Source organism: Vigna unguiculata, chromosome 1, assembly GCF_004118075.2.
Source record: "Vigna unguiculata cultivar IT97K-499-35 chromosome 1, ASM411807v1, whole genome shotgun sequence".
NCBI classification, from domain to species: Eukaryota; Viridiplantae; Streptophyta; class Magnoliopsida; order Fabales; family Fabaceae; genus Vigna; species Vigna unguiculata.
Genome location: NC_040279.1, coordinates 41645867 through 41673722, shown reverse-complemented (window position 1 = coordinate 41673722; position 27856 = coordinate 41645867). Strand labels below are relative to the sequence as shown.

At 34.4% G+C, this 27856-nt stretch overlaps 3 protein-coding genes across 5 annotated transcripts; all 3 read left to right on the top strand.

The window, feature by feature from the left end:
- Positions 1-816: 816 nt before the first annotated feature.
- LOC114174981 (kinesin-like protein KIN-12B) lies at positions 817-7596 on the top strand. The gene is made up of 16 exons (XM_028059726.1): positions 817-1248; positions 1344-1481; positions 1671-1754; positions 1860-1976; positions 2067-2126; positions 2215-2268; positions 2355-2447; positions 2904-2999; positions 3247-3392; positions 3769-3918; positions 4011-4140; positions 4212-5237; positions 5323-5421; positions 5507-5659; positions 5745-6662; positions 7083-7596. Exons 1-16 carry the CDS (start codon positions 955-957, stop codon positions 7383-7385), a joined length of 3861 nt encoding a protein of 1286 aa, XP_027915527.1. The 5' UTR covers positions 817-954; the 3' UTR covers positions 7386-7596.
- A 2153-nt stretch (positions 7597-9749) lies between these two features.
- On the top strand, positions 9750-19843 carry LOC114174991 (DNA topoisomerase 3-beta). Of its 3 annotated transcripts, XM_028059740.1 has the most exons (15): positions 9750-9947; positions 10050-10106; positions 10527-10630; positions 11125-11218; positions 12454-12553; positions 13586-13817; positions 14755-14917; positions 15010-15129; positions 15372-15451; positions 15554-15832; positions 16379-16547; positions 16807-16935; positions 17005-17217; positions 17736-17915; positions 18932-19843. In XM_028059740.1, exons 1-15 carry the CDS (start codon positions 9918-9920, stop codon positions 19571-19573), a joined length of 2592 nt encoding a protein of 863 aa, XP_027915541.1. In that variant the 5' UTR covers positions 9750-9917; the 3' UTR covers positions 19574-19843. The 3 variants fall into 3 exon arrangements, with proteins under 3 accessions (XP_027915541.1, XP_027915549.1, XP_027915557.1); XM_028059748.1 differs by lacking the exon at positions 9750-9947 and having other exon boundaries at positions 11130-11218; XM_028059756.1 differs by lacking the exons at positions 9750-9947; positions 10050-10106; positions 10527-10630; ... (1 more) ...; positions 12454-12553; positions 13586-13817 and adding an exon at positions 13849-14394.
- A 1385-nt stretch (positions 19844-21228) lies between these two features.
- LOC114194529 (15-cis-phytoene desaturase, chloroplastic/chromoplastic) lies at positions 21229-27360 on the top strand. The gene is made up of 14 exons (XM_028084818.1): positions 21229-21466; positions 21594-21956; positions 22387-22475; positions 22603-22660; positions 22898-23053; positions 23617-23765; positions 24528-24647; positions 24854-25067; positions 25170-25272; positions 25738-25785; positions 26088-26133; positions 26457-26644; positions 26798-26960; positions 27087-27360. Exons 2-14 carry the CDS (start codon positions 21632-21634, stop codon positions 27144-27146), a joined length of 1719 nt encoding a protein of 572 aa, XP_027940619.1. The 5' UTR covers positions 21229-21466; positions 21594-21631; the 3' UTR covers positions 27147-27360.
- Positions 27361-27856: the final 496 nt, after the last annotated feature.

The window sequence follows — 27856 nt, the reverse complement described above, 5'->3', positions numbered from 1 at the left end:
TATTAATAATTTAATGTGATAGCATTGATTTCTTTTAATAAATAATATAATCACTAAAAAATGGTGAAAACATTAAATAATTATTACATATAATGAAACCCAGAAAGATATTAAATATTATTTTTAAAATAAAAAATTTATTTTTATATTATCTTTGACTAAATATAAATAGTTGATTTCACTATCAATTATACCAAGGCTGGTATAGGGAGAGAATTATGCATAAATGTATTTTTCTTTAAACTATGAAAGTACTTCAATGATAAAAATTTATTACTTTCCCAGTTAGTCAATGATTACTTGGTTTACTTGCAACTTTGATTAGTGAATCACCAAAAATTACTGAGATGAACATTTAATTGAAACTATTAATTACTAATTTATAGCTAGATTTTTTTCTAGTTATTGTCGAGTTATTTAAGTTGGTAATGAAAATTTTAACATTATAAAAATTTAACTTAAAAGTAGTGAAGCAATGTTGTTGTTATGAGCATAATTGAATTTTGTAAAATCCACTTCCATTAATATTAAAGTGATGATCATATCAATTGTTTAGTTTTTTAGATGCCGTAGCTAGTGAGTTTATTTAATATTGTTGAATTTAAAACTTTGTTAAGTACTAGTATAATCTAGTAATATAGTAATAATTTAATGATACACATAATAAAGGGTCCAGATCCGATTCGAGTTCGTTGGATCGGATCCTGGTGTTTCCCGGTATCCGGATCCACTGAGACGCTCCAGATCCAACACAAATTCAAAAAGTTAATTTCGCTCTCTATTCTCTTTCTCTCTCGTTCTTTATTCGTTCTTCCTTTCTCTGTCAACTCAACTCTTCTCTCTAATAATTCAAATCCCAATCCCTCCAACGGCTATTTCCAAACCCCATCATCTTTCTTCTTACCTTTCCCCATTTCCTTCGCTCTCTGTGTTCTTCTTCTCCTCTGCCCCAAAATGAAGCACTTCATGCTCCCAAGAAACCCTCTCAGGGACGCAGAACTCGCTTCTTCGGCCACCCCAGCCCCCTCTCCTAGCTCCGCCAAAACCCGCCCCTCTCGCAAGCACAAACACTCCAAAGAGAATGACCCTCCCTCCGATCCCAATCTCGCCGTTCCTTCTCCCGGAAAGTTCAAGAGCCCCTTGCCTCCGAGACCTCCCTCATCCAACCCTCTCAAGCGAAAGCTCGCCGTGGCCGCCGATGCCCTAGCCGACAATTCCCTCCCCGCATCCTCCGATTCCGGCGTCAAGGTTGGTTTCGCCTCTTATTGTTTTCGACTTCTTAGTTTCTAATGTCTTCTATCTGCTATCTGACTTCACTTTCTCACTTCTTGCCTTTTTTGCAGGTTATCGTGAGGATGAGGCCGCTCTGTCCCGACAAGGACGAAGGGGATCCCACTGTTCAGAAGGTTTCCAATGACTCGTTGTCCATCAATGGCCACAACTTCACCTTCGATTCCGTTGCTGACACTGCGGCTACTCAGGCAGGGTTTCTATTTTTAGTCATGCTCAGTACCATTCTTTTATTTTTATCCTTGGTTTGAAAGAGATATTCCCTAACGCGATTTTTGGCCACAAGGACTGTGATGAAACCGTAATTTAAAACCATGGCTTTATCTTCTTCAGAATTATTGATTTCGGTGTTTGATGCGCTTTGGGATCTTGTTTTTCAGCTGGATATTTTCGAACATGTTGGTGTGCCACTGGTGGAGCATTGCTTGGCTGGTTTCAATAGTTCAGTTTTTGCTTATGGACAGGTTTTTCTTCTTCCCGTTGACTTTTAATTTAACTTTTAGTTTTGCCCTGTTGTTGCTGCTCCTGTGCTGTTGAGTCTGATGGTGTTGTGTTTTTGAACTTGCTAGACGGGGAGTGGGAAGACTTATACGATGTGGGGTCCTGCTAACTGTTTGTTGGAAGAAAACGATCAGCAAGGACTTGCACCCCGTGTTTTTCAGCAACTATTTGCACGCATAAATGAAGTAAGCATTCAATTTTGGTTTCTTTTAAAATTATTTGAAGTGTTTGGACCATTTTTGTGACGTTTACTAACTGTTTCATTTCTTGCACAGGAGCAAGCTAAGCATTCTGACAAGCAACTCAACTATCAGTGCAACTGTTCTTTTCTTGAGGTTGATTAACTCTAAATTGCTTCTTCCCTGTTGGAGACCTGTTTAACCTTGTCAGTAAGTCCATTTGACACAAAGTTTGTTTTTGCAGATATACAATGAGCAAATCATGGATCTATTGGATCCTAGTCAGAGAAACCTACAGGTAAATTCTAAAACACCATTTGTGTTAATTGCTTTTCTCGTGCTTAGCAATTTTGGGCTGGAACTGATATTTTGTTTTTTGTCCAGATTCGAGAAGATGTCAAATCTGGTGTCTATGTTGAAAATCTTACAGAGGAGCCTGTGTCTTCAGTTAAGGATGTAACTCAGCTTTTAATAAAGGTATTTGTTACACTTACCGTACCACTGGTGTTGTATTAAGCCATATGTTCTCTTTCTTTTATGACTCAGTTTTGGGCATTGTCTTAAGGGGCAATATCATTAACCTCGGTAACTAGTTTTAGCCTGGTGGTGTACAACAGCTATTTTTTTATGCTTTAAAACATGAGATGCTCAATGGAAAGCAGTGAAGTTGCCAGAAGAAAATGGAAAGATTTTATGTCATGCATTGATATGATTTTAAATTAAATAATAAACTTTTAGTTTCACTTTTGTAAAGTTTTCTGAAAGAGTAAAGACTCTTAAAGAACATTTGTGTAGAAACTATGCTTCAAACGCTTATTATTGTTTTGCTTCAATTAAACAAATTTAATACAATGTACATCTTATGGCTGTAGATTACCACAACATCCCCTTTCATATAACGTGTTTTACTGATATCTGTCTTTCATAATGCAGGGATTATCAAACAGGAGAACCGGTGCAACCAGTATAAATTCAGAGAGTTCCCGCTCACACACTGTTTTAATTTGTGTAGTTGAATCTCGATGCAAGGTGATACACTATCTCATGTGTCCATAATGTGCACTTTTAGTAATGATGAGTGGACTGCTGATGTTATATGATAGAAGAATAGATCCTATGTTAATGCAGACAGTTGAAAGTGTTTGATTAAGCTAATATGAAGACCCAGGGTGTTGCAATTGAAAGCTTAAAAAATCTATTCATCCTGAATTTTTGTTCTTCTCAACAATTGTTTGCCAAAAAATTTCAGTATTTTAATGTAAATTAATGTTTGCAGAGTGCAGCAGATGGTGTGAGCAGATTTAAATCAAGTAGGATCAATCTTGTTGATTTAGCTGGGTCAGAACGACAAAAATCAACCGGTGCTGCAGGAGAGCGATTGAAAGAAGCTGGGAATATTAATAGATCACTCTCACAGCTTGGGTATGGTTTACTTGTGAGTGTATTATATTGAGAGCAAATAAAAGTGTTAAAGATAATTACAAATGGTGAATTAAAGCTTTGAATACAAGGCCAGAAACATGAGAAAGAAGAAAATCTTGTATGTGATTTGTTGAGGCTTTAACGAAGCCAAATATCATTGTATCCTGAAGTGCCAGATTCAGGTGCTAGGATAAATGTTAACAAAGACAGTTAAGTGCTGAAAGTTACAGTTTCTTAATGTTAGGACACTATGTAAATTAGACCCGTAAAATAAAGAAATGGCAAAACTAGATTTTGGCAGAGATGTAAGTGTTTTTTGAATCATGGATTTCTTTATTAGAAGCTAGCACTTTACTGAGGTTAAATTGTACTGCAGGAATTTGATAAATATTCTTGCGGAAGTCTCTCAAACGGGAAAGCAGCGGCATATACCATATAGAGATTCGAGGCTGACATTTCTGTTGCAGGAGTCTCTTGGAGGAAATGCAAAATTAGCAATGATTTGTGCTATTTCACCAGCGCAAAGGTAGTATGTGTGTGAAGCATTGGTCATTTGAAATGTTTTACCTTATAAATCCTTTTGTACTACAAAATTTTTTAAATGGCTTGGTCCTGCAGTTGTAGGAGTGAAACATTTAGTACACTGAGATTTGCACAACGTGCAAAAGCTATCAAGAACAAGGCTGTTGTTAATGAAGTTATGGAAGAAGATGTGAAGCACTTGCGACAAGTGATACGGCAACTTCGGGTATATAGTCACCTGTTTTTCCATTCTTCATTTTTCTTTTGTAGTAGCTTAGAAGTGTATGATATCGACAGGATGAGCTCCATCGAATTAAAGAAAATGGCTACAACCCAATGGACTCAAGTGGAGGTCATTCAGCAGCTTGGATCCGGCGAAGCTTGAATTTGTTACAATCCAGCCTCAATCGACCACAACCATTATCCCGTGTTGATGAAGATGGTGATGAGGAGATGGAAATTGACGAAGAAGTTGTTGAGGACCATGACGAAGCTTCCTGCAATACCAATATTCCGAGTAATTGTAATACTGCAGCTGATAATGACAATGGAATGAACACTGATGATCAGGTTTTAGCTCAACCTAGTGAGGAGAAAAATATGCCTGGTTGGCCTGGCAGTAAAAGTCTTAGTGAAGAACCATCATGTGCAATGGTACAGAACAGTTTGTCTTGTCCAATGGGCGAATCTGACGTTGGAAGTTTTACCGGTTTTTCAGCCCCAGATTTGCCCAGTGAGTCTCCTAGTGCAGCAATGAATTGTGTCTCACCTGCCAGCCTCAGCATAGTTCAGTGTGATTTGTCCCCAAACCTTAAATCCCCAGCTCCTAGTGTTTCACCTAGAATCAGTACCAGCAGAAAAAGTCTGAGGACATCAACAGGGTTCTCTCCTTCTGAAAGCGATCTTCATGTTGAAAAAGATTTGGGAATTAGAACTAGCAATAAGAAAAACTCATATTCTGCCTGTTCTAGTCAGACAGCTCCAAATTTCATTAGTAAAACAGAAAATTTAGCAGCAAGCATACGCCATGGTCTTGAAATTATTGATAGTTACCAACGCAATTCAACTTTGAGGCAGTCAGCATACAGGTTTTCCTTACGACCAAGAGAATCTAGATTAATTTTTCCAGTTGACAAAGTTGATGTGGGCCTGCAGACTTCTCTTGATGATAATGTTGGAGAGAATTCTGTTTCATTCACCTGTAGTAATTGTAAAAGCAGAGCACAACTTGAGGCCAACGAGAGTGACAATAACTCAAACCTACAGTTAGTACCGTTTGAATGCCCTGGGTCTGTTGATAGGCCAAAGAAACAAGTGCTCAAAGTAGGTGTAAAAATTCAGTTGCATTTCTTTTGTAGAACTTGAATTCATTATATCAGTTATAACTCCTTTTACTTCTGTTATTTAGGCAGTAGAAAAGGTTTTGGCAGAATCTATAAGGAGAGAAATGGCACTTGAAGAGTTTTGTGCCAAGCAGACTTCTGAGATATTGCAGCTTAATCGCCTGGTAAATTTCTTTCTCTCTTATTTACAACCATCTCATGTTGTTTTGTGTACGATGTTATTAATGAATGCTTCCCTTGTACTTGTAGGTGGAACAGTACAAGCACGAGAGGGAGTGCAATGCTATAATTGCACAGACAAGGGAAGATAAAATTCTTCGTCTTGAGAGCCTCATGGATGGTGTTTTACCCACTGAAGAGTTCATGGCAGAAGAACTAGTGGCTCTTAACCATGAACACAAGGTAGAAATATGTTCTTTTGTGGTTCACATCTATGAACAATATGGTCTTATGTTTTATGCTCATAATGTGTGATTACTATCAACAGTTGTTAAAGGATAAGTACGAGAATCATCCAGAAGTTTTGGAAATGAAGATAGAGTTGAAAAAGGTGCAAGATGAATTGGAAAAGTATCAAAATTTCTATAAATTTGGGGAGAGAGAAGTGCTGATGGAAGAGATACAAAGTTTGAGAAGCCAGCTTCAATTTTATATCGACTCTTCATCCACATCATCAAGGAAGCAATATCCGCTATTGCAATTGACGTTGTCTTCTGATCCCAGTACGACAGCAACCCTCACTGCCATTCCAGAGTTGACAGATGAGAGCGAGGAGACAAATGAAGTTCTAGCATCATCCAATAACGATATTGAAGCAAAGGAAAGTCTAGAATCCTCCAAGAATACTAATGAAGCAAATGAAATTCTAGCATCATCCAATAATGATATTGAAGCACAATTTGAACAAGAAAGAATTAAATGGACTGAGGCAGAAAGCAGGTGGATTTGTCTTTCTGAAGAACTTAGAGGTGAGCTTGAAAGTTGCAGATTGCTATCTGAAAAGAGGAAGCGGGAATTAGATGCTGAGAGGCAGTGTACTCAGGAGCTTCAGGAAGCCATGCACATGGCTATAGAAGGGCATGCAAGACTTTTAGAACAATATGCAGATTTGGAAGAGAAACACATCCATTTGCTTGCAAGACATAGACAGATCCAAGATGGAATCGAGGATGTCAAGAAAGCGGCTTCCAGAGCAGGAGTAAGAGGTGCAGAATCTAAGTTCATAAATGCCCTTGCTGCTGAAATTTCAGCTTTAAAAGCGGAAAGAGAAAAAGAACGAAGAATCTTGAGGGATGAAAATAAAGGGCTTCAGTCCCAGTTGAAGGACACTGCAGAAGCAGTACAAGCTGCTGGTGAACTGCTTTTGCGGCTTAAGGAGGCTGAAGAAACTGTCACTGCTGCACAGGTTAGCAATAAGTCAAATATACCTCCATGTTTGATTTTATCAACTCGATGACTTTTTATTCGGATACACTCAATAAGTCTCACATTTGATGTCAAACGCAGTTTAAAATATTTTTCTTTTCCTCCATTTGTTGATGAGACATCTTTTAAGAACAAAACCGTGATGAATATTTATGTTCTAAAACGGACAATGTCTCGGAAATACGATCGTTATTCCTAACGATGGTTGTGAGACTTGGATTGGATAAGAACATTTTTATTATGTTTAGTTGCAGAAACTTGTGATTATCTTTTGAAATTGAAGTCTTTTACTTGCTGCAGTTGAAAATCAATATTTTATCTAGTAGTGGTGAAATTCTTAAACCACTGGATCAGTTCGGTTCACTAACTGAGCCTCACTTTTTAAACATATAATTTGCAGAAACGGGCTATGGATGCAGAGCAGGAAGCCGCCAAGGCCTACAAACAAATTGACAAGTTGAAGAAGAAACATGAGAAGGAGATCATCACACTTAATGAGCTCCTTGCAGAAGCACGTTTGCCGAAGGAATCGGTACGACCAACTTATGATGACGATGTCGTCATGCCCAGTTATGACGACTCAAAGGAACCAAACAGTTTTAATGATCAGTTTGAGCCATTTCATAATAATGCAGAGTATGGCGAGCTTGCAAAACTAGCAGAACCATCATGGTTCTCTGGTTACGATAGATGTAACATATAAATATATCATCACATTACAATGTGTCATTTGTATTAATTTGTTCATATATGATTTGAAAGAAATGGTTGTATTCTTTAGTTCCTACTTTTTGTTAGCATAAACGAGTTTCTCTCCCCATTTATATCTTACTCAAAACTATTTTGAGTTGGCACAACATTTACCTGATAGCGATTGTCGGTTGCAAAGTCGATGATGCAGATTTTCATTCTTTGTTATTCTTAATCCCAATTTATGAAATTATTATCATTAACATATTTCTATTTTCTTTTTGTCTCAGCTTAAATTTAGGTTGGAAAGGGAAAATAGAATTGAATAAACATAAAATAATTTTCCTTTTTTTGCCTTGTAGTATGCATGTCTTTTAATAGTCTGTACTAACTTGGAATTCTTTAATTTTTCAAACAAGATTTCACCATACATAATTTTGGTCTGACTATTCTATTCTCATCTTCATTTACATAGGAATTGATATATTCATACTATTTAAACTAGTGTAAACACACGTGTTATCGTGTCTGTATGTGTGTAAACATTTTTGAAATATGCATGTTATTAAGTTAATATATAAAATAAAATTATATTTATTAAAAATAAAGTGAATTATATGATAAAATATAAGAGAATAACGATTGATAAATAGGAAAAAAAAAACAGAAATAGATGATTTTATAAAAAGCTTCTAAAAATAACATTAAATATTCAAAAATTTAATAAATAATTATATTTTAAAGAGTAAAAGTGAGATTTTGAAATGTGGATATAAAAGAGAGAATCCTCTTTATATATTTTTATAGATACTGTTTTAAAATGAATTAAACATTTTTTTTATAAAAAATAAAAATTATAGAACAACATCTTTGTGATCATTTTCAGACCAAAGATATTAGAAAACTCATATATTTCTTGGGTATTGAGGTGACACAGTCCAACAAAGACGGTATTGTTATTTCTCAACGAAAGTATGCACTGGATATTTTGGAAGAAACTGGGTTGATGAATTCAAAATCTGTTGACACACCTATAGATCCCAATACTGAACTTCTACCAAATCAAGGGAAGCCTATGTTAGATCCCGAACAGTATAGAAGATTAGTTGGGGAATTGAATTATCTTATAGTGACTCATCCTGACATTTTCTTCGCAGTCAGTGTGGTAAGCCAATTTCTTAATTCTCCGTGCGCGAAGATCATTGGAATGCAGTCATTCGTATACTGAAGTATATTAAAGGATCTCCTGGTAAAGGATTGTTATTTAGATGCTGATTGGGCAGGATCTCCTTCAGATAGAAGGTCTACATCCGGATATTGTGTCTTTATTGGAGATAACTTGATCTCTTGGAAAAGCAAGAAGCAAAATGTTGTAGCAAGATCTAGTGCAGAAGCAGAATATAGAGTCATGGCTTCAGCCACTTGTGAGCTTATTTGGCTTAAGCAGTTGCTCAAAGAGTTAAAAGAGTTACAGTTTGGAGACGTTAATCAAATGACATTTATATGTGATAATCAAGTTGCTCATCGTATAAGTTATAATTCTGTCTTTCATGAGAGAACTAAACACATTGAGATTGATTGTTATTTTAGTTGAGAAAAAATTATGTCTGGAGACATCAAGACTGAGTTTGTTAACTCAAGTGATCAGTTAGCAAATATTTTCACTAAATCTTTACGGGGTATGAGAATTAGTTATATTTGTAACAAGCTTAGTACATACGATTTGTATGCACCAACTTGAGGGGAAGTGTTAAGATATCTTTAATATCTTATTTTTTATTTTTATTGTTATTATTCTTCATATGTATTTCGGGCTTAGTCCATATATTCTTTATTATAAATACGATCCTTATGTGTATTTTCTACACAAGAAAGATTAATCTCAATATCTACTCTATCTGTATTCAATTATGATAAACATTTAAAAAATTATATAAAATACCGATGGAATAAGTATGTCCTAAAAATAAACTATGAAACTAAGGACTAATTACAAATTAATATAAGTTTTTTAATACTTAATAAGGTGTTTTATAATATAAAAAGGAAAAATATGATAATAAGAACTATGTGAATATGTAAATAAATTTAGGGTTTAGGGTTTGTGAAGAATTGATTGCAATTACAATTTTCTTAAAATGTAAAAGTTCTATAATAAAAATAAAAATTTATAATAATATATTCAGATCTATTTGAAAGAAATTTAAACGATCCTAACAAATGAAGTAAAAAGTTCTAAAGATAATACGCTAAACGTAAAAGACCTATATTCTCATATTGAAATTTTAGATAGTACTGTATTATGTATTTCCTTTAACTTATTTTATCGTAACATTTGTATCAAATTTTTGAAAATATACAGTATAATTAAAATTATTTTATATTTGAAATTATTTTGAGTTAGTTTTATTAATATTCTATTATTTAAAATTATTTTACAGCGTGCCAGGCACAGGTTTCTAATCCCGTTTGAAAAACACGACACTATTTTTTGTTGTTCACTCTCTCTTCGCGTAGCCGAAGCAGAGAGAAGTTGAATAGAGCGATGGCGCCTCCCATTCCGAAAGTTCTGATGGTCAGATAAATTCAGTCCTCTCATGGATATTGTTTCCATGTGGTGTTCTTGCTGTTATTGTTGTTATTGTTGTGACCTTTTGTTTTGTGATTTTCCTTTCAGGTCGCAGAGAAGCCTAGCATCGCTCTCTCGATTGCTTCTGTTCTCTCTCGCGCTCAGGTACTTGTTTTTGCATCTCGCGTACACACTGTCTTACTTCAAAACCTATATAAATGTTTCCTCAATTCAAAACCTATATAGATGTTTCCTCAATGCAAATGCAACCGAGTCTCATATTACTATTATTATTTAATTAGAATTCACTGTAGTTTTTTACTCTCTTATTCAATCACATATTGCCATATATGATAGGTTTACTTGTTTACTTATTTTTATAATTCAATTAGAACGCAGTGACAGTTCTTACTCTGATTTAATCACATATTGTCAAGTACGATAAACTTGTTAACTTTTATAATAATCACACATACTTGAGATGATATGTGAATGTGACTGATTGTCAGTGTAAAATTTTTGCACTGAGTATAAATATTAGCTGTACGTAAAAATTAAACATTTTGAAGCACATTATTTAAGCAGATGTTTACGAGAAGGGGAAGTACGGAAGTTCATGAATTTGAAGCAAAGTTTCTTGGATCGCCTGCATATTTTAAAGTAACATCAGTTATTGGGCACGTATTCAGGTATTTTTCTTATCTTTTTTCGAGATCGCTTATGAAGATTTTAATTTTTTAATTTTTTAATTTTTTGTATATCTTTTGAAATATTATATGAGGCATTTGCCCTGGCTTTGTCATGTCTCTCCTTGAAATGAAAGTTGTGTTAGATTAAAAGTTAATGAATACTGTAGAAACTCGGTGAGTGGCATGCAAAGCAAGAAATTCTATATTACGATGCTGTTCCACAACTTCCATATGATTAAAGGAAGGAAAGGACAGTGCATAATATATGATAAAATCACTGGAGTTGTTTGACATGAACCTCTATCTAGTTTGTGGTTTAATCTCATTGTCATTGAAAGTGTAGCAAGTGTCTTGTTTTCTACTAATTTTTTGAAGGTTGGAACAGTCTATGATGCAAACTATGCTATTTGGTCTCACTGCACGATATACAAGTCTTAAATACTGAGTGTTTTGAGTATTCACTCTGGGTTTTCTATGTTTTGTTGATAATCTAGCGTAGATTTTCCTGCTAAATACCAAGATTGGTCAGCCACAGATCCGTTAGATCTCTTTCAGGCTCAGGTTATAAAGAATGAGTCAAACCCAAAGGTATTCCTTTACATATGTTTCCTTTTCAGTATTATTTCCTGCTTTTCTGTCAGTATTATTTCCTTTTCACAAATCACAGTAGAAGAGACTCAGTTGTTGTTGCACTGGCTCCTCTATGTGTTCTCATAAAATCATTTATACATTATCTGGAGTAATTGGTAGCAAGATAGATTACTTAGTGTTTGTTTTCCTAACTGAAACTGAAACCCAATTTATGATGCTTTGTATGCTCACAGTTAGTATGTAATTAGAGCAGACAATAACATTAAATTTTTGGAGGGATCTATCTGTCTATATACATTTCCTAAAGGTTGGTGATGATTTTACGAATGTTTTCAAAACGTGCTTAGAAATTCACTTGGGGGAAATGTTCCGGAACTTATATTTTTTTATAGTTTTCATGTGTTTTTGTGTTCTTCAAGTTTTGAATACTACAAAGGTGCCACAGGTTGTAGGCATACAAGAGATTTTTTGTTTTTCCAATGGCAAATAAATATAAATTTCTATCACAAATAATTACGTATTTGTAACATGTATCATTAATAGGTTTTCATAAGTCATTGGAAAGGGATAGAGGTATGGAAGGTCATTTTGTGTGCCTCAGCTTGCTGGAGAAAAGTTAACACAGTTCATAAACTTTTAGACACCTTCCTTTTAGAAGCAAAGTTGTAGAAGCTTTGAAAAACATGAAGCCAAGAGTTGCTTTAACTCCAAAGTATCCTATAAGTGAATATACTGGCCTTCAAAAATGGGCAGTGCACGCACTTTTCACAGTTGTGTTGAATGTGATTTCTTACTTTGTAATTAAATTTAGTTATAACAATGAGGAAAATGAGAACAAGCTCTTGGGTGTAGATTGCTTGATCAAAGAAGGTCTGGTATCATTTCAAAGTTTCACTTGATCATGACTCTTATCAAGGGTGATAAATATTCATTTTATAATTTCGTTTAAGCTATCTTGTATATTTATTCTAGCAGTTTCTGTTTCAGTGGTGTGAGACTTGATACTGTTTTAAATGCTTTTCACAGGGTGTTGTAAAGGCCTGATTGTATTGAAATGAGTTGAGCTGTTTTTTTTGCCTTCATTGCACTCTATACATTTTGAAGAGTGTTAATTCCATTGATGCCTGCAAAACTTATTACAAATTGGGTCATACCAAATGGAAATTTGTCATCTATAGTTGACTTATTTGTGATGATTTCCTGTAGTTACTAACACAGTTTGTTTTATTCAGGCGCATATTTGTAGACATTTAAGTCAAGAAGCTCGTGGATGTCGTTATTTGGTATTATGGTTAGATTGTGATCGTGAAGGAGAAAATATATGTTTTGAGGGTAACTGTATAATTTTTCATTTTAACATATATGTCACTACCCTTGTTATTCTTCTTTATTTTTTGATACTTTGATGACTGTAACCAGTCTATGCTATGTTATTGCAATGCAAAGTTAGTTGATGTGAGTTTTTATTTGGTTATTGAAAAAAAAAACCTAGCCCCTTAGAACAAATGGATTTGTAGTTGTCTAAGGTAGCTTACGCAGAAATAATAAATTGAATATTAAAATGTAAAATAAAGCTGCCTGCCAGAGACCCTTGTTTTAGGATGAACATAACTCTTCAGCCCAATCTCTGTCCCTTAGAAAGACTATTAGTCAATACTATTCTCTAGGTTTGTTTAATACTGGCAGCTTAGTATTTGCATCTAATTTTTTGTCCTTTCTTTGTTTTATTTTCTCCTTAAGGTACTAAGAAGAAATTGCCAGCTAAGATTGTCCTTCTGTGCAATATTTCAAGTTGTTCATTGATATGTTATAAAAAAAAAACACCTACAGAGAGGAAAAATAGAGGGAACAGGGAAACAGGAATTAGAGGGGGCAGAGAACATACAGAGAGAAGACAATATGAAGTTTGTTATTATTATTCTGCTCTGGAAGGGAAAATCTTTGCTAAATACAGTTTGTTAAGCATAACAAACCATAGGAAAAAGACACTATTTTTTACGCTTATCCTGGTCAGTAACAAAATCCATCATCCAATTGGGTTTTTTTCTTCTTTCAACCTTGCTTGTTATTGTACTGCTCCTCCTTTCCATGGGTCATATCATTTATATCAAGGAGACTTGATGTTTTCTATTTTTGTTTTTGGTGCTTTATGTGTATCGGTTACAAAGCCAGAGGTTGGCCTTCCCTACATTTCAAAATTTCCCTTTGCCATTTGCAGTGAACATTTCTTGCCTTGTTTTATAATGGAGCATCTTGTCTTTTGCAGATTATGCTTTCACATTCAGTATTTTTTGGAATGAACTAATCAACTCCAAAATTTCAAATCATATTTTGAACCATATAAAATATTGAATGTTGTTGCAGTTATACAGTGCACTGGTTTCAAAACAAATGACACTTACCGTGCACGCTTCTCTTCTGTTACTGAGAAAGATGTTGTGAAGGCCTTAGACAACCTTGTCAGACCAAATAAAGATGAGGCGATGGCTGTAGATGCTAGGCAAGAGATAGATCTGAAAGTTGGAGTTGCGTTCACTCGATTTCAAACGGGTTATTTCCAGGGAAAATATGGGAACCTGGATTCCAGGGTTATCTCGTTAGTTTTCTGCTCTGTATTTCATTTTTTATTTATTTTTATTGTGTTTGCTCTGTTATGCCATATTTCTAATTTGTTATATTTCATTTGTAAAGAATGATTGGCTTTGATTTTTAACTGTATCAAATGATATTGTGCAATCCATGCAGCGAATCTCCCTCACCTAATGAGATAAGACTCTGTTGTTGTTGTTGATGATGATGATGATGAAGAATTATAGTCATATCTTGCTATTTAGAATTATTTGAAATCAGAATATGTAACTTGTGCATATCCCAGAGTAGCAAGAGCTGAATAGAGATTTGCATTATAGTGGTTGAACTAAACCTTGCCACAAGAATTGTGTCAAAAATAAAAAAATAGCTGGTTGATGTTGATTGCAGTGAGGGTTTACTTAGTTTTTGGCTTGTTTATTACCGGAGAAAGGTCAGACAGTTGAGTAAACCACACAAGGCTACTAATGTCTTAAGTTCACAATGCTTAAAGCCTCATTCTGTTTCTGCAAATCCCAAAAGAAAGAGACCGATCAACTTCCTATTCTTCCTGCAATGATACTGCTGATCTCAAGATCAGCTTGGTATATATCATGAATTCATTTTCTTGTAGCTGAAGCTTTTGGAACTATTAGTAATGTGATGTGATATACTAGTTTGATTCTTTTTCAATTTTTTATTCAAGTGGCAATAATCCCTTTGTAATAAATTAATGACTATGTTATCATTATGTCTGCTGTGTTTTGTTTTGTTCTGTGCTGTTATTCTTGTTCTTTTATGCATTCCGGACCTGAGACTGCTTAGGTTCCAAGGCTTGACATGCACTGCCTCCTAGTAATGCAAGCTGCAATATCTTCTCTAGGTCTACTTGCAAGTTGCATCTTAACATTATTTGTTTAAACTTTGATGAAGTTATTGATTGCGGTAATTGCTGCCTATTTCAGCTATGGACCCTGTCAGACTCCAACCTTAGGATTTTGTGTGCAGCGATATTTACAAATAAACACTTTCAAGCCAGAAAAGTTTTGGAGTTTGCACCCTTACATAATTCAAAATGGCTATGAAATTCAGCTAGAATGGCATCGTGGCAGATTGTTTGACATAAATGTGAACAATTCTATTCCTTTATATTTGTGTTCTTTCTTTGTCTCAAACCAACAAATGAAGGACATCCTTTAGACACTTTTATTCCATTTCAGGTTGCTATGATGTTTCAAAAGCTTGTTTCTGAAGATGGACTTTTGGAAGTTACTGAAATATCAGAAAAACAGGAAACCAAAAGTCGTCCTGTTGGTCTAAACACAGTGAACCTTCTAAAGGTTAAGAATCACATGGAGAAAATAACCTTTTAAATTATAAATAATGGATTCAGTTGAATTTTCTTTATATATATCAAATGCAAAATTCCACTATTATGTAATGATGCTTTATTCTATGGAACTCTGTTAATGTTTGTACTCTAATCTGCTGTAAAAATCAGACTATTTCTATATTTCATTTTGATTTCAGTGTTTATTTCTTGAGTTAATGCAAAATAACTTGAATACAATGTTCTTTTCAGGTTGCTTCAAGTGCTCTAGGATTTGGACCTCAGATGGCTATGCAAATAGCTGAACGGTTGTATACTCAAGGTTTCATCAGGTTTTCTCACAATTTCCTGGTCTTCTATATTAATAATGTTACATTGTCTTAATTTGTAGCATGTACTAATGTTTGATTGGTTTCTGCACAATGTTTCTCAAGCTATCCACGCACAGAAAGCACAGCATACCCTCCTTCGTTTGACTTTCGTGGTGTCCTCTCCGCACAAACAAATAATCCAACATGGGGTAATTATGTACACGGGCTACTTACCACTGGTTATCAAAAACCTCGTCTGGGAACAGATGTAGGTGACCATCCTCCCATTACCCCAATGAGATCAGCAGCAGAAGATATGCTGGGCAATGATGCTTGGAAGCTGTACCAATATATTTGTCAGCACTTTATAGGTACAGTTTCTCCGGACTGCAAGTATATAAGGTAAAAAGTTATACTGTTTCTACATTTCTTGATCATCGCCTTATGGTTTTGACATCATTCAAATGTTTTCACAATTGTCCTGTGCCTTTTGTTTGGATTGTTTTATCGGAGGCATTTTTGTTAATTTATGTTTGTTGTGGTCTCTCCTAGTTGTCTATTTGAATAATTAAACATTTTGATAATTTTAGCAATACGGTAGTACGGGTACAAATGTCAAACATTCTATAACAATGTACTAAACCTGGGTAATATCTCTTCATAAATTCATAAATACATAGGCTATGCATCCTATTAGAATTTTCTCTCTTCCAACTTCTTCTTTCCGACTGTATCAAAGTGTACGTGGTAGAATATTCAGGATGTGGCTTACCCCATATTGTTGTCATAATCATAATAATATAATTTTTACAGAATATATTGCCATAATTTGTGTGCTTCTTTCTTCTAAACTTAATCTTTGTCTAAACCATTGCAAACATTCACCTGGCCTTGCAAAATGGACTTGGTAAACATTTTTTTTTTCATACATTATTGTCATTCTTCCAGGAAAAAGGTTGAGTTTTCCATTGGCGGAGAGGCCTTTCATTGTACAGGGCAGCATGTTGTCACCAAAGGATTTACTTCTATAATGCCTTGGTTGGCGTTAAATGATAAAAATATTCCATCATTTGTAAAAGGCCAGAAAATAGAAGTATCAAAGTTGGAGCTCTATGAGGTAACTGTGGTGCCTCCTGACTCATTCAGATTCTGTAGGCAGTACTTTTAGATTTAATCCAAACTTCTAGCCATTTCTAGTCTTTTTTGTTTTGTCTTTTTTGGTGATGGTGTAAGGCCACAAAAGGAACTGTTCAGTTTTATATTCAAATAGATTGTCGAATCATATATCCATTTCTGGGAAGAAGAAAAATGTCGAAAGTCATTTTGCATTAGAGTTCTGTATATGTTACGGATATCTAACCCCACAAGTTCTACAGGGGAGTACCAGTGCTCCAGATTACCTAACTGAAAGTGAGCTGATATCCCTGATGGAGAAGAATGGAATAGGAACAGATGCTTCAATTCCCGTACATATTAACAACATATGTGAGCGGAATTATGTGCAGGTAATTGATATAGACATGTAACCTATATAGAAGCATCATTGTGTGGATATTCATCTAGTCAAATTTCAGGTACAAGCAGGCAGAAAGCTTGTCCCAACCCCATTAGGCATTACATTAGTAAGAGGTTATCAAACTATAGATCCAGATCTCTGCCTGCCCGATATTCGTAGCTTCATTGAGCAGCAAATTACTCTTATTGCCAAGGGTCAGGTAGATCATCGACATGTGGTACAGCATGTAATTCAACAGTTCACGCAGAAGTTTAGTTACTTTGTCAAAAAGGTGGGCTAATTTTGGTTTAGTGATTCTTTTTGTCTTGGTGATCATATGGTTGTATACAGTTGTTTTTTCAATTCTCACAACACATTAGATTTTTATTTGTTTATATTTAAGTTTGTTTTCTGCTTGATTCTCCTTTCTCCAACCTTAACCTGAAGATCATGTTCTTTTGAACTTGTTTGGGTAAAAATTTACTCTTTTTTTTCTTTGTAATTTGTTCACAGTTTATCCTGTATTTCCTTGGGTTCATTACATCTTTTGCTTTGGTTTTACAATCTATGCTTACCATTGTTTGTCAAACCTTTTATTAATAACATATGACTTCTCCTTTGAATGCATCCGTAAGTTGATGCATACTGGATTTATTCCATATGTATCCGTGAGTAGAAATATTCCATGTCTTCTATATTATTTCCTTTCAAATATTGTCCATAACGAGTGCCCGTGACAATTTCTACTAAGTTGCACATGGATGTAGGTTACATTGTTCTACTAATTCTGTTGCTTTCTATCTTGCTCAGATTGAAGATATGGATGCATTATTTGAAGCACAGTTTTCTACGCTTACTGATTCAGGGCGTATTCTGAGTAAATGTGGTAAATGCTTGAGATATATGAAGTACATTTCTACTCAGCCTTCACGATTGTATTGTGGTACATGTGAGGAGGTTTATTATCTCCCACAGAAGGGAACCATCAAGGTAGTATTATATAGCCTGTCTAATAATATCGACTCTTGACAAACTGTTGACTTTTGGTAAATTAATATTATTGTGAATTAGTTTCTATCGAAAGTATTTTGTGTGATTGTATTAAGTAGCCTTTTTAACATTTCTCCCCATCCTTATTCGGAAGAGTAAAGTCTTCCTATCTTTCCCTGTTTACAATTTATCTTTTCTTCCTTCTATTTTCTTGTCCTAAGCTAATTTGTTATTGGGGCTGACTTCCTTTCAACCATTTATGCCTTTTCCTTCAAAACAATATCATAACAAATCCTATGAATTTCAGACCTCTGATATGCAGGCATAAAATGTCGTTGCTGTCAGAAAACTATTGAGAGTTTCCGTTTCATTTTCAGAATGTGTTATAGCTTTCATACTTGGACTGGTTACATTGATTTAACAACTACCATATCTATATAATTAGAGGATGACTATATAAACAACCCTTTTAAGATTATTACGGAACATTATGTATGCTATCATGCACAGTGGCTTCACTGTTTATTAGATCACGAGCAAGAGGACTTTTAAGTGTACCTTTTCACCATTCAGTTCCTTCCTAACTTGTCTAAACTTGTAATCATTATTATTATTTGGGCTTCTCTCCCTCAGAGATGTGGAACAAAGATAAGAAAGAAAACAAAGAAGGGGATTGGGGTAATATTTGTCAAACACACTGCTCCAGCGGATTGAGTGTGAATATACTTGGGGAAGTTAAAAGTAGTTGAGAAGGAACCGTGGTAATCATATTTTGCAAGAATGATTGATATATTTCACAAATACAGAGTCAGTAGCTTATACAAGATACTAGCTGAAAGAAAAAAACAACTATACAGAATACAGTTCTAGAATTTAATGCAAAACAGAACGCAGTTGCAAGAAACTAACTAATTAAAAAATTGTTATTCTCCTAATGTATGTGTTGCCCATTGGATATTTACTGTTTCATTTAGTCTTTTTGCCAGTCATTCACATTTCTTCAACTTTTTCTGCAGCTGTACAAAGAATTGTCTTGTCCTTTAGACAATTTTGAACTTTTAATTTGCTCCACGCCTGGCCCAGATGTTAAATCATTCCCACTATGTCCATACTGCTACAGTAATCCCCCATTCGAAGGCATTGAAGCACTCATCAATACCGCTAAAACTGGTAATGCTGGCAAGATTGGCAAGGGATCTGGCATGCCCTGCAGCCTATGCCCTCATCCCACTTGCCCAAATTCTCTGGTTTCCCAGGGTGTATGTGCTTGCCCAGAGTGCAGTGGAACACTTGTCTTAGACCCAATAAGTGCTCCCAGATGGAAACTTTGTTGTAATATGTGTAATTGCCTAGTTTTTCTTGCACAAGGCGCACACAGAATCTCCACAACTAAAGAGAGGTGCGGTGAATGTGACTCTTCAATCATAGAAGTAGACTTCAACAAGAAAACAACTCCTCTGGAAGACGGAGCAACCTTACACCGAGGCTGCATTCTATGCGATGAGTTGCTTCATTCCCTCGTGGAAATGAAACATGGTAGAAGTTTCAAGCACATGAGCTCAAGAGGAAGAGGTAGAGGAGCAAGAAAAGGTGGAAGGGGCCGAGGACGCGGGGGTGGAAAAGTGATGGATCCAAAAATGAGCTTCCGAGATTTTTAAGTAATGCCCAGGTGTTCAACACAGTTTTGTTTCAAGAATGTTTATTAGTGTTTTACAGTTACGGTTTTGTTGAAGCAATGATTTGTATTTTTTTGTAGAGTTCTTGAAATATTTATAGTAGTAGGCAAATACTTTCAGTGAAGGCTTGTTACAAAATTTGAGGTAGTGCACACAATATGCCCGCTATTAACTATGCATTTGTCTGGGGATATGCGTGTATTTTTATCTTGATAATTTATGATTAAATGTAATGACTGGAATCCCTAACCAGTATATCTGTGTACAAATATTAGGTTAGTCGTGGATTATATTTATTCTTACATCTTTAGGATTTTGTATAAATGTAATTTTATTAATAGTTAAATTATAAGTTTATATTATCTCTACTATTTTATCAAACGGAGTAATTAGAATAAAATCAAATTAATAATATATATTTAGTTTTAAGACTTAATTAAGTTTTGAGTGTTTGATAAATTTTGAAAACTTGAGTATTCAATAAATTTTTTGTCTATTGCGTTCTAAAAATATAAAACTTTTCAATGGAGTCATGTTAGATTTTTTTTGTTAATCAGATAATGTGGTGATTATCTTGTTACATTTAGTTTTTGTCAAAAGTAGTTTTATAATATCATAACAAAAATTCCAATTATTATCCACCTCCTTTTCTTATTGAATCCAACTGCATTCACGAAACACTACTTTTATTATTGTGAATTGCTTCTATCTGATGTTTCTATTTCCAAAGGATAACACTTTCATTGGAACTTTTTTCTCCCACCATGAACACCATGATGAAGTTTCAAATGTTTTTGAGGTTCAAATGATATAATCACGGCAAGACTTCGAGGCCATTATTATGAAATAGGTTCCAAAATTCTTTAACAATCACCTAATTAACAGAAGAATTAACATCAAATACTCAATTGAAAAATTTTTAATTTTTAAAAAATTAATAAACCATAAAAATTTATTATGAACTCAGTTGAAAATTTACATTTATTAAATACTTAAAACTTACTTAATCTTACATTTATTAGGTACTTAAAACTTAATTAAACTTAATTTTAATGTACATAAAAGAGATATTAATTAATTTTGAATGTTTAATTATTGATTTTGAAACAGAAGTATCCTAATTAAGACTTAAAATTAAGTGTAACTAATATTACCTATCATATTTATTATTTTTTGTCTCCTTCCTAAACACTTCTTAAAGTATAATAGTATCTCCTTGTTTCCGTCATCATCTCATCTACTAATACAATATTTATTATATTTTTTACTTTTCTTTTTGTTCAAAACATATCCAATTGGGCAGAAGTGAAAAATAAAAAAAAACGGTCAAATACATTTTGATGAGAAATATTTGTATTAATAAATACTATTTTAAGTATTTATACATGAATGAACTTATATATATATATATTATTTTATTTTTTCTTTTTTTTCATTCCTACATCATTCTTTATACTATAAACACTTAATATATGAAAATTTGAAAAACGGAAGAAACTAATCCAAACGGTTTTAACACTTTCCGAAGCATGAAACAAGAATCAAGTTGACTAGGAATCTTTTTATTGAACTCGGGTTGCAGAACCGAACACCCACGTTATGATTTATCTAACCCAGGAACATGTACCAGAATTTTTTGTATTGTGTTGGCCAAAGTAAGACATAAATAAGAAGAGACGTAACGGGTATTATCGTCATTTATGATCTGGATTTTGTCCTAGTTTTTCCCACTTTCCATTCAGGTTCAGCTCACGACACCAAAATTCATTCTTAAAACGCACCACACAACACCCACCCTTTCAAAGCGCTGCGCCTGTGCTCTCTCCACTACTCTCTCTCTCTCTCTCTCTCTCTCTCTTCTGCAAGCTTCCTTTGGTACTCAATCTCTCTCCTTTCACTTTTTCAACTTTTTGATTTTTGTCCCCTTCTCAACTTTCATAGTACAGTTTCATACACTTCAATTCCGCTATAAGTATTATTAACATGCATGTTTTTAATTCAGGCGTTGTTTTGTTCATCAATTTGGGGTTCTTTGCTCCAATGGCTGCTTCTGGATATATATCTGCTGCCAACTTGAATTGCCAGCTTGGCGCCAGACACATATCCAATCCCAAGCTGGGTTATGCAGATGCCAGAATTGCGTTGTCGTTTGGTGGTAGCGACTCTATGGGCGTTAGTGTGCGACCCGCTTCAGTTCGTGCTTCTAAGAGGAACCATTTCTCTCCTTTGCGTGTCGTTTGCGCCGATTATCCACGACCGGAGCTTGAAAACACCGTTAATTTCATCGAAGCTGCTTACTTGTCTTCCACCTTTCGTACTTCTCCGCGTCCACTACAACCGTTGAAGGTCGTTATTGCCGGTGCAGGTAATAAGCAAGCTATGCCTATGCTTGTATGTTTCGTTTTATGCATGAAAAATGTGTTTTTGCTGCCAAATTTTGTGGGTTTTCTTGCTTTTGTTGTTCTAGGTGTTTTCAGATTAGGACGGTTATACCCTTTTCATTTCATGCATTGTCTTCTAATGTTGATGTGTTAGAACTTAGGAGCCTGCTTGGGACAGGCATCAGGAATTCCTTCATTTGTGATTAAATAGATATACGCACACATCTCCGTTTCTGTAAGTAAAAAACGTCATGGAATTACAGCATCTTCAATTTTTCGTGAAATTTCAAATTAAAGGGGTACCCGGATATCATGTTTGATATTTAAAGATAAACTTGTTTGTAAACTAATCTTGGACCTGAGCTTTGATCTCTCTGTCTTTGGTGGGCTGATGCATGTTTCAAATTAGTGCAGGATTGGCTGGTTTATCGACTGCAAAATATTTGGCTGATGCTGGGCATAAGCCTATATTGCTGGAAGCTAGAGACGTTCTAGGTGGAAAGGTTTTCTTGCTAATTAACCCCCTTTGTCAATAAATTGTCACTGTTTACGACTTCTGTTCATCATTTTAGCGTGCTGTTTAATTAGATAATAAATTTGTTGTGTTTATACTATTATTCATTTTCTAAGGTTGCTGCATGGAAAGATGAGGATGGAGACTGGTATGAAACAGGTCTACACATCTTCTGTAAGTTCATCAATTTCTGCTACGCATTCATTTCCTCAATTCTTTCTTTAATATTTCTGCTTTCAAGTTAATAATATGATGATTTTATTTATAATTTTTTCCCCTTTGATAAAAGAGAATTCGAAGAAGTGTAAAAAGTTGGATGATCATATTATTTGATCAATAAACACGTTTTAATTATTAGAATCCTTGTTTTGTAGTTATCTTTGCTTTATAACCTTTTCCCCTTTCCTGCAGTTGGGGCTTACCCTAATGTGCAGAACTTATTTGGAGAACTTGGCATTAATGATCGGTTACAATGGAAGGAGCATTCCATGATTTTTGCTATGCCAAGTAAACCCGGGGAGTTTAGTCGATTTGATTTTCCCGAAATCCTTCCATCCCCGTTAAATGGTAAGATGTAAGACTTATTATAGGTGTGCATTTTAATATATACCTAACTGAAGTTGGATATCTCTATAAAAAGTACATTGAATGTCTTTGTCTTTTGAAAAGCCTATCATGCAGAATTTGCAGTTGTTTACTACCAAATTTGTAATACTGTCTAGCAACTGTCCTGTCTATTGCTATGGGTAGTGCTTCAAAAACCAGAATCCCGGATTTTTAGTTTCATTGGAGACTTTAACCCAATATACTAGTCAAATTTTGATTTTGAGTATATGTCAATGAATTCAATAATCATTGGAACAAGAAGGGTTAATTTGGTTCCATTTTATGTAAGTTAAAAATTGCAAAGCCAAACAGAGAACTAGCAATTTAGCTTGGTTTGTATATTCTTATACTCTTATTTCTATCTCTTTCTTCATCAGTCTGGTTTACAGGACATGAACATATTTTCTGTTCTAAAAATAAACAACTGATGGTTAAATGTTAACCAGTATTTTGTTTCATTGTACCTTACGTGCTAAATGTGTTAACCAGTATTTATAAGTTGCATGTCATGAATCTGATAATAGGAATCTGGGCTATATTGAGGAACAACGAGATGCTGACATGGCCAGAGAAAGTCAAATTTGCAATTGGGCTTCTGCCAGCTATGCTTGGTGGACAGGCATATGTTGAGGCTCAAGATGGTCTTTCTGTTAAAGAATGGATGATAAAACAGGTATAGCAGTAGTATAAGCTTACCAGTAGATTGATAGATTGAAGTAACTTTGCTAAATGCCAAGTCATGACCTAATGCGAGTTAAGTCTTGTTTGCTGTTGATGGAGTCTTGACCATCTTCTGACTACACTGAAATGGGGTGATTTAGGACTAGACTTTCAAGTGACTTAATGATGACGTCAATAATGGGTCCTTTTATCATTAGAATTTGATTGGTTAACTCAGATGAATCTCATGTTACTGTCTTAAGCTATACATAGTTATCGATTTGAAACTCAAACTAAGATATTTATATTAGTATGAAATAATGTACTGAGATATTTTCATTACAGCACTTAGAATGAATCAATTAGTGATTCATACTTAGAGCTTATAATTGAAATTCTGTATGAGTGTGTATCTGTTGCAATCCTTATGCTGGAGTCAGAGATGAGGATTAAGGTGGGTGTCATTTCCCAACTCAAAAGTAGAAATGCTGCTGGTGAGGTGATTGAGACAAGGGTAGGATTTGTATTACATAAAGTTGGTCTATTTTTTATATACCTCTTAATTTAATGGTGGCAGTTGTAGTAATTTATTTTACTACGAAACATAGAAAGGATATCTATAGCTATAGTTATAAATAGATTGTATTATTTGATAATGCTTTAAAATAGATTCCATCTACCACCATAGGTTGATTTCACCGGTACTGAGGGCAACCTTCTCATGGTCTGTCTTGCAATAATTTGAGTATAACAAAATGTTTTCACCTTTTGATAGGGTGTTCCTGATCGAGTAACTGATGAGGTGTTCATAGCAATGTCGAAGGCACTAAACTTCATCAATCCCGATGAACTTTCAATGCAATGTATATTGATTGCTTTAAACCGATTCCTTCAGGTGTGATCATTTCCTATTCTAGACACTGTTCTACTAGCATTATTGTGCGATGAGCAAGGTCATTTTTTTCCTGTTATAATAATTGAATAGAATCAGATTAGTAATAAAGTCTAAGATGGCCTTTCATTTCACAAATATTTTTTGTGGAACTTATGATATAGTTTTTTCTCTTTCAACTAATTGTTATATTATTAAATCTTCAATAGGAAAAACATGGTTCTAAGATGGCATTTTTGGATGGCAATCCCCCTGAAAGACTTTGTATGCCAGTAGTTGATCATATTCAGTCATTGGGTGGGGAAGTTCATCTCAGTTCACGCATTAAAAAAATTGAGCTAAATGATGATGGAACAGTGAAGAGCTTCTTACTAAGTAATGGGAAGGTGATCGAGGGGGATGCTTACGTGTTTGCAACTCCAGGTTTTTTATTCTCTTATTTTCCCATTGTATTAATCAACTCTTTTTCTGGTATTTTTAATCTCCATCCCCAATTTTTTGAGGATTTCTTTTTCTCGAAAACAGTGGATATTCTGAAGCTTCTTTTACCTGACAACTGGAAAGGGATTCCATATTTCCAGAGATTGGACAAATTAGTTGGAGTCCCCGTCATAAATGTTCACATATGGTAAGTAATGACTTTTGATGTTGAAAAATAAGTCCATGCAAATCTTAATTTTAAATCAAACTATTACAGCCACCATTATTTCATTTTGCTGTCAATATATTAAAACTCAAAATTCACTGAAAAGATTGGAATACAAATTTGTGATTTGTCTTAAATTGAATCAATGACAATTGGAAATTTATAATTAAATAATTAATATTATTCTTCCAATTGAATGGTTGTCTACTTGGTTTTTAGTACTATAGTAAGGTGATTAGTATATAAGTGGGTGAAAGTCTCACCTAATGTCTCTATTCAGTAATATACTTTTTAAACTTCATTTTAAATATATATTTTCCTAAATTTGTTATTTTTTTTTCAGAATTCTAGATAACAAAGACAAAATTAATTTGTAGTATTTGTGGTGATGTTTATATCGTAAGCTCCACTGTTGTGGTGACATGCTGCATTGCAACCTGTCTGCAGGTTTGACAGAAAACTGAAGAACACATATGATCACCTTCTCTTTAGCAGGTCTCCCTCACACTTTGAAATACTAGTAATGTCTATAAACGCTGTTCATTTCATGTCTCTCGGTTTTGCTGATACATAACTGCATATTACGAGCCAACTTCTGTGCTTAATAAAGTGGGAAATTAGGTCGGTTTAATATGTCTCGGTATAATAATCAGAAGCCGAACTGAATATCGTAACATGAAAATAGTATAGAAGATATCTTCTCCCTAAATGTTGACACTCTTACAATGTATCTTTAATATAAATAAAGTATTTTCATCACCTTACATCTCGTATATTTTGTACTTTTCTGCGTGCAGAAGTCCCCTTCTGAGTGTATATGCTGACATGTCTGTAACTTGCAAGGTAAACACTTCTTTCATGTCATTGATTTGAACTGAGTTATTTCCTCTAACATATGCAAAATGTATCCTGCATGGGGTCTGGGTTAGCACGCCCTTTTGTATATTAATATTAATATGTAAGTAAAGACACTTATGCTGTGAACTGGAGATAGTATAGTGTTTTCCGGATGAACAATAAACCCTCGCAGCTCAAATTATTTCCGTTTTCAGATATTTATGTAATTACTTTTTGAGGTTTGAGGCTGAATTTCTTCTGCATGTTGGTCTGGTTATCATTAGATGTTGGAATGTTGTTGGGTGACTCTGTTTCATGGTGTAATGCAGGAATATTATGACCCAAACCGGTCTATGTTAGAGTTGGTTTTTGCACCAGCTGAAGAATGGATTTCACGTAGTGATGAAGATATCATTGAAGCCACGATGTCTGAGCTTGCCAAACTCTTTCCTGATGAAATTTCTGCCGACCAAAGCAAAGCAAAGATTCTCAAGTACCATGTTGTTAAAACACCAAGGTTTGACTGAAGATCAAACCTTATTATTTATTTTTTCTTCATTTGTAAACATGGACTGGGAACGTTTTTGTTGTTACTGAACTAATAGAGACATTTATAGCCATTACATTCAATGTGTTCTGAATCCTAGTGGAACATGTTACATTGTTTCAGGTCGGTTTACAAAACCGTTCCAAATTGTGAACCTTGCCGTCCGGTACAAAGATCTCCTATTGAAGGTTTCTACTTAGCTGGAGATTACACAAAACAAAAATATTTAGCTTCAATGGAAGGTGCTGTTCTTTCAGGGAAGCTGTGTGCACAAGCTATTGTACAGGTAAAATCTATCACAAAAATATCTGTGTATCACATCTATCATTTAAGTTTTTGAATAATGTTTTTCCTTTGATTAGAGTTATGCATCACATTGGTGTCACTGAGGGTTGCTAAACAAATTCTGCAGGATTGTGAAGTACTTGCTGGTCGAGGCCAGAAAAGAATGGCTGAAACGAGTGTTGTCTAATAGAAACAACAGAAACAAGAATTGAAAATAAATTATGGTATAAATACAGGAGTAGCATCACTTCAGTCCAAGCTAAGAAACCAGGGAAGAATAATCTACAAAGAACAAATGGCATGTGTCAATATTGTATTGGAACGAAATTTGTCATTATTCAAACTTGTACATCCAAGTTTTCTTTTCTTTACATTTTTTACTTAGTAGCAAATTATTTCCAGACGGCCACATATCTAAGCAAACTGATATAAACTATATAAATGCAATAATATAACTATATATATAATGCATAAAAGATTTGCCTTTAAAATATTATACTAAACATGTTTATAAAATATTATATAACAAATTAAAATATATTACGTCTTTTAAATTTAAGTAATCATAATAAAAGGTATACTGTCAAGCACATTATATCACAGTTTGATATTATTAGATCTAATTAGACACGTGAAAGTGAGCCAATCTGGCTCACACCACGAAACGGGTTTAAAATGAGTGAATCCTATCCGGCTCATTTTATGGTGAGCTAAAAATTTTATAATTCGGTTCAACCCACCACGGATTGGTAGATTAAGTGAGTTGTCTCACCAATTCACATAAAAAAAATTATTTATTTATTTTTTAGTATTCCAATATTTAAAAAAAAAATTAAGTAATCCATAAGATGACAATCATAGTAAAATCAAGAACCAATCTCTTGATCATGCTCACCA

Bases quoted from the DNA above. Each gene is read 5' to 3' on its own strand.
- LOC114174981 (XM_028059726.1), top strand. From the start codon at position 955: ATGAAGCACTTCATGCTCCCAAGAAACCCTCTCAGGGACGCAGAACTC. The intron at 3,000-3,246 runs GTGATACACTAT...TAATGTTTGCAG, and splicing joins TAGTTGAATCTCGATGCAAG to AGTGCAGCAGATGGTGTGAG. The intron at 5,660-5,744 runs GTAGAAATATGT...TACTATCAACAG, and splicing joins CTCTTAACCATGAACACAAG to TTGTTAAAGGATAAGTACGA.
- LOC114174991 (XM_028059740.1), top strand. From the start codon at position 9,918: ATGGCGCCTCCCATTCCGAAAGTTCTGATG. The intron at 9,948-10,049 runs GTCAGATAAATT...TTTTCCTTTCAG, and splicing joins CCATTCCGAAAGTTCTGATG to GTCGCAGAGAAGCCTAGCAT. The intron at 13,818-14,754 runs GTTAGTTTTCTG...TGCCTATTTCAG, and splicing joins CTGGATTCCAGGGTTATCTC to CTATGGACCCTGTCAGACTC.
- LOC114194529 (XM_028084818.1), top strand. From the start codon at position 21,632: ATGGCTGCTTCTGGATATATATCTGCTGCCAACTTGAATTGCCAGCTT. The intron at 24,648-24,853 runs GTGTGATCATTT...AATCTTCAATAG, and splicing joins CTTTAAACCGATTCCTTCAG to GAAAAACATGGTTCTAAGAT. The intron at 25,273-25,737 runs GTAAGTAATGAC...ACCTGTCTGCAG, and splicing joins GTCATAAATGTTCACATATG to GTTTGACAGAAAACTGAAGA.